At 38.3% G+C, this 6332-nt stretch overlaps 1 protein-coding gene across 2 annotated transcripts in view; it reads right to left on the minus strand.

Moving 5' to 3' along the window:
* EXOC6 (exocyst complex component 6) overlaps positions 1-6332 on the minus strand; it is a 214699-nt gene that overhangs the window by 133928 nt on the left and 74439 nt on the right. For both annotated transcript variants that reach the window (XM_011934325.1, XM_011934324.1), the window contains one exon: positions 4722-4790. In XM_011934325.1, coding sequence (XP_011789715.1) covers positions 4722-4790 — 69 coding nt within the window. The remainder of the gene's footprint in view (positions 1-4721; positions 4791-6332) is intronic.

Below are 6332 nucleotides of genomic sequence, written 5' to 3' on the forward strand. Positions count from 1 at the left end.
CGGGCAAGGTGGCGGGCGCCTGTAGTCCCAGCTACTCGGGAGGCTGAGGCAGGAGAATGGCATAAACCCGGGAGGCAGAGCTTGCAGTGAGCTGAGATCCAGCCACTGCACTCCAGCCCGGGCGACAGAGCGAGACTCCGTTTCAAAAAAAAGGGTGTTTTTCTTTACAGCAAATGATACATCCTAAGGAAGAGTATTAAGATTAGCCAAAAATCATTGTTTACATTTAAACACACAGGACATAGCTTTAGCATTCAAAATTCTCTGTGTTCTCTTTGCTGTACTCTCACAGGGACACTCTCTTAAAAGCAATATACTTGTTGTCAATAGCTAGGGGGAAAAAGAATAGGTCATTAAGAGGAAACTATCGTTATTCCTACTTATGTCATTACTCCCTACTAAGATCTAAATTCAGAATATCCTACCACAGGACAAAATATACTGTTTCTAACATGATTTTACCCTTAACAGAAATTTGTGCAAAAATGGAAAGGAAGGAACTCCTAATACAGTTCCTTGATTAACAATTAAAGGAGACTTCTCCTTTATTTGGCACCCTGGAAGTTTTTACATCTCAAGACAATGCACCATGGTAGTACTGAGTATCAGTGAAGGGTATGATTTTCATTTATAAAGTAAACGTGGTAGCCTTCAAAATGGCCTCCAAAGATCCCTACCTCATGGTATTCATACCCTTGTGTGGTCCTCTCCCACAATGCACCTGAGTTAATCTATGTGACGAATAGGATAAAGCAGAAGTAATGGTATGTCACTTCTGAGATTGTGTTATGAAAGGAATTATGGCTTCCATCTTGGTTTCTCTCCTGGATGACTCCCTCTGGGGGAAGCCAGCTGCCATGTCATGAGGACTTTCAAGCGGCCTGGTAGACACCCCACGTGGCAAGGAACTGAGGCCTTCTACCAACAACCATCATAGAGGCAAATCCTCCAGTCCCTGTTAAGTCTTCAGATGACAGCAGTCCTCACTGACATCTTGACTAGAATCTCGTAAGAGACCTGTAGCCAGAACCACCTAGTTAAGCCACTCCCTGACTGCTAACCCTGTGAAATAATAATGTTTGTTGTTTTAAGGCAGTGTGTTATTCAGCAATTGATAACTAATATGGTCAGTATCTTAGGTAGCTGTCCTAGAAACAGAATCGGAGATCAATGATAAACTAAAAAAATGTTTAAGGAGGAAACTTTTCAAGAAGTGAAGAAAGTAAAAGGAACAAGAAGAAACCAACCAAGGGTACCATCTCAGGCAAAAAATTGGGTGCCTGATTCCACCCTGCAACTTTAGAGCATAAGTTATATCTCAGTGTTGTCCTAATCTAGGCAAGGAATCTAGGCTTTCAAACACCATATCCACAAACCGTAACTGATTTATCTCAACCCTGGTAATCTGATGTGGGGTAGCTTCTAGGTGAAAAGGGACCCAAAAGAATCTGAGCAGAGCACCAATAGTAAGAGAAGAACTATTGTGAAGACAGGTTGGGGTTCCCAAACAGATCATTTTTAGAAAGAAAGCTATGGGCCTAAAATTTATTTCCCTAAAGTTTCTAGCCCAGGGCCCCTTGGAAAGCCTCCACATACCCTTAAAAACTCCTAGGGCAGCAATTTGCACACTATATTCAGTATTCATCAGATAATTAGGAAATTAACTCATTCAATGTTCAGTATTCTAAGAAAAATGATCCCTAAACTCAAAGTTTAGGACACAGCCAGCTAAGAAAAGTCAGATAAGCTCTTAGGACTTCTCAAAGTCTGAAAAATAATAAGCTACAACAAGCTATATTGCGAATATTGTGTGTAGCACAAGAATCCCTTGTTTTGACATTATACCTATTTTCCTTTCATGGAATACTCATATTTTATCAAATAGAGTAGGATACCTTAGGATTTTGGACATAGAGCTTTTTTGGCTAAAATAGACTTATAGTCAACAGTCCTTGAAATCATACATATTAATGTAACCCTTTTATAATAACGCCTTTAACATTTACTGCCTGCTATTTTATACCGGGTCCTATACCAAGCACTTTTATCATTTATATTGACTCTAATACCCAACATAGCCTTACAAATTGTTAACCATATTTTGCAAATGAGGAACTCAAATAAGAGAAGTAATTTTCCCAATGCTATAATGCTGGGAAATGGGAGAACTGGAATAATGAGTAGAAGGAGAAGGACTTGTAATAATACTAAGAAATTAGTGGCTGGCCACAGTGGCTCATGCCTGTAATCTCAGCACTTTGGGAGGCCGAGGTGGGCAGATCACCTGAGGTTAGGAGTTCGAGACCAGGTTAGCCAACATGGAGAAACCCCGTCTCTACCAAAAATACAAAAATTAGTGAGGCTTGGTGGTAGGCGCCTGTAATTACAGCTACTTGAGAGGCTAAGGCAGTAGAATCGCTTGAACCCAGGAGGCAAAGGTTGCAGTAAGCCAAGATCGCGCCACTGCATTCCAGCCTGGGCAACACAGCAAGACTCTGCTTCAAAACAAGAAAGAAATTAGCTTTACCAAGTAATTTTTGGTCATAAATACCAGCCAGAAGTTATCATGCTAATGAAAGTTTATTGGGCCGGGCGCGGTGGCTCAAGCCTGTAATCCCAGCACTTTGGGAGGCCGAGACGGGCGGATCACGAGGTCAGGAGATCGAGACCATCCTGGCTAACACGGTGAAACCCCGTCTCTACTAAAAAAATAAAAACTAGCCAGGCATGGTGGTGGGCACCTGTAGTCCCAGCTACTCAGGAGGCTGAGGCAGGAGAATGGCGTGAACTCAGGAGGCGGAGCTTGCAGTGAGCCGAGATCGCGCCACTGCACTCCAGCCTGGGCGACAGAGCGAGAGACAGTCTCAAAAAAAAAAAAGAAAAAGAAAGTTTATTAAATTTATAGCATAAAACAGCAAGACCATACTGTAAACTCCACCTCTACAAAAAATACAAACATTAGCCAAGGATGGTGGCATGAGCCTGTAGTCCCAGCTACTTGGCAGGCACAAGTGAGAGAATCACTTGAGCCCAAAGAGGTTAAGGCTGCAGGGAGTTGTGATCATGCCACTGCACTCCATCTTGGGTGACAGAGCAAGACCCTGTCTGAAAAGAAAAAAAAAGAAAAGAGAAAACAGTAGCACAAAGAAGAGGGTATTAATCTAACTAAATTGTTGTAAAGTAAGATGTTAATTGCAATCCTCAGGGCAAATACTGAAAAAATAGGCCAGGCTAGGTGGCTTTCACCTTTAATTCCAGCACTTTGGGAGGCCAAGACGGGTGGATCACCTAAGGTCAGGAGTTTGAGATCAGCCTGGCCAACAAGGTGAAACCCCATCTCTACTAAAAAAAAATACAAAAAATTAGCTGGCCGTGGTGGTGGGCGCCTGTAAACCCAGCTACTCAGGAGGCTGAGGCAGGAGAATCACTTGAACCCAGGAAATGGAGGTTGTAGTGAGCTTGAGATCATGCCATTAGACTCCACCCTGGGCAACGAGAGCGAAACTCCATCACAAAAAAACAAAATGGGAAATGACAAAGGAAATGAAATGGTACATAAGAAAATATCTATTTAATGAACAAGAGGGTACTAATGGAGGAATAGAGGAACAAAAAAGATATAAGACATGTTAAAACAAATGGCGAATATCATAGCAGACATAAATCCTACCTTATCAGTAATTACGTTAAATGTAAATGAATTAAACACTCCAATTAAAAGGCAGAGATCAGCAGACTGGATTTGAAAAAAACAGCCTGAACTATGTGTTACCTAGAGGAGACATACTTTAGATTCAAAGATACAAAGAGACTGAAAGTAAAAGGATGGAGAAAAACATGCTATGCCAAGAGTGCTCAAAAGAAAGCTGGAGTGGCTATACTAACTAAAGCCAAACAGACCTTAAGACAAAAAACATTATGAAGAAAGATATTTTATGATATTTTTTAAAAGGTCAATCCATCAGGAAGACATAACAATTATAAACATATATTCACCTGCCAACAACACCCTAAAAATACATGAATAAAAAACTGGCAAAACTGAAAGAAAAAATGGACAATTCAACAGTTATAGTTGAAGACTCCAATACTTCTATTTTCAATAACAGAATAGGTAGAAGACCAACAAGGAAGTAAAAGACGTGAACAACCCTATAAATCAACTACACCTAAGAGATATCTATAGAACACACCACCTAACAACAGCCAGATATACATTTTTGGTGTTTTGGGGAGTGGTTGGGGGGGTGGGTAATGAGTATTTCTGGAATTAGGTAGTGGTAATGGTTGCACATCCTTGTGAATATGCTAAAACCACTGAATTGTATACTCCAAAGGGTAAGTGTTTTGGTATGTGAATTAGATCTCAATAAAGCAGTTATTTTAAAAAAGGAACATTAAATAAAAAATAAGAGCAATGTAGTATGGAATACACACATAGAAGTAACTTATAGGGACTGTGATGCAACAACAGCACAAAGGCAATAGGGAGAAATGGAAGTAACTATTACAAGTTTCTTAAAATAGACATGAAGTGGTATATCACTTGAAATTACACTATGATAAGTAAACAAAAAATGTAAGTGCCTTACACACAGTGGATATTTCACAAATAATTATGTGAAGATTTACAGCATATGATCAATTTTTAAGGCTTAAAATACATATATGCCTTTTAAATAATATAAAGCTATATATACATAAATATAAAACATACTTACCAAAACAGAATAAATGTGCAAACATCGATAAACAGGTGAAAAATCAACAAGATCCTGAACAGTTAAGACCTGAAAATTAAACCATTTTAAAAAAAATTACAGGTCAAATCATTAGACCACCATTAGATAATGTAAAGTTAAAGACAGGCGAAAAGATTAATGAACTTTATGTTAGAACATTTATTCAATTCCCCCATAGAAAGCATATACTATAAACACAAAACCTTCTTTATTTTGTTTTGGCATTTCGTCAGCAGTTTATTCTTTGTAGTATGTTTATTATCACTGTTTACTGTTTTCAATTTAAGATAACAAAGGAGAGAAATTGTATATTTTTAATATGTATGATAGATTAACAGAAAATTGCTATGGATAACTAGATACCTCATTACTGTTTTGGGTAAAAATGATAGATAGATTTTTTGGTTTAGCTATAGACAAAGTTCCTGTTCTTAGGCAGCTATGTCATATGATTGGTCATTATTGCACTGAATTAAAGACACTATCAGTATTATTTTACGGACCTCTAAGAAAGAAAAAAAACACTACCACTTAAAACTATAACACCATCAACTTTAAGATGTGTCCTATATTCTGAAATGTTACGTGAAAAAAAAAAAAAGGCTTGTGGCTCCAGTGGCGCAATCGGTTAGCGCGCGGTACTTACAAGAAAAAAAAAAGCTTATAATTGATGAAATGTAGTACTATAAAGTTTCTCAAACTTGAGAAATACATAAATCCTTTTTAAAGGAACACATTTGTACTCACGTGAATCTCTAGGGTGAACTTAAATTATTTTTAATATAATACTGCTTATTAGGAAAAATGATAAAAACAAAATGTAGTGCAGTATAGTAGTAAAATAGATCTGAGAGAACAGGGAAACAACCAAGCTCCTCTAAGAGTATAGGTCTGGGGGTAAGGCATGATGGTGATGCTCCCAGCAGGAAAGATATACAGAACAGGAAGGGGAAAATTGAAGTAAGAAGACTAAATGGTCTATTTTCAACATTCTGAACCTCAAAGGAGAAAATAACACAGAGGTCCCCTGAATATTAAGAAAGAACAAAAAAGCAGATGTTAAAAATATTTATTTAATTTAAAGGGACAAAAAACCTAATAATAATTTCAAGGGACTAATCAGGACATACTAATGCCACATTAGGAAGGCATTTAACTGTTTAATGCTGTTCATTTGGCTGTATTCAGTACAATAGCAGACATTCACTACATATGCATATATATGCATACAAACACACATACACATACATGCATACATATTCACACAAATATATTACATATATATTACATATATTTGTGTGAATATGTATATATGTATCACCCCATCCTCAGATATACAGCAGAAATGTACATAGTGGCTGGGTGTGGTGGCTCACACCTATAATCCCAGCACTTTAAGAGGCCAAAGCAGAAGGACCACTTGAAGCCAGGAGTTCAAGACCAGCCTGGGTAACACAGCAGTTTCCCATCTCTATAAAAAAAGACAGAAAATTTAGGCCAGGCGCGGTGGCTCAAGCCTGTAATCCCAGCACTTTGGGAGGCCGAGACGGGCGGATCATGAGATCAGGAGATCGAGACCATCCTGGCTAA

The sequence above is a fragment of the Colobus angolensis genome, unplaced genomic scaffold (assembly GCF_000951035.1).
Source record: "Colobus angolensis palliatus isolate OR3802 unplaced genomic scaffold, Cang.pa_1.0 Scaffold134, whole genome shotgun sequence".
Lineage (NCBI taxonomy): Eukaryota > Metazoa > Chordata > Mammalia > Primates > Cercopithecidae > Colobus > Colobus angolensis.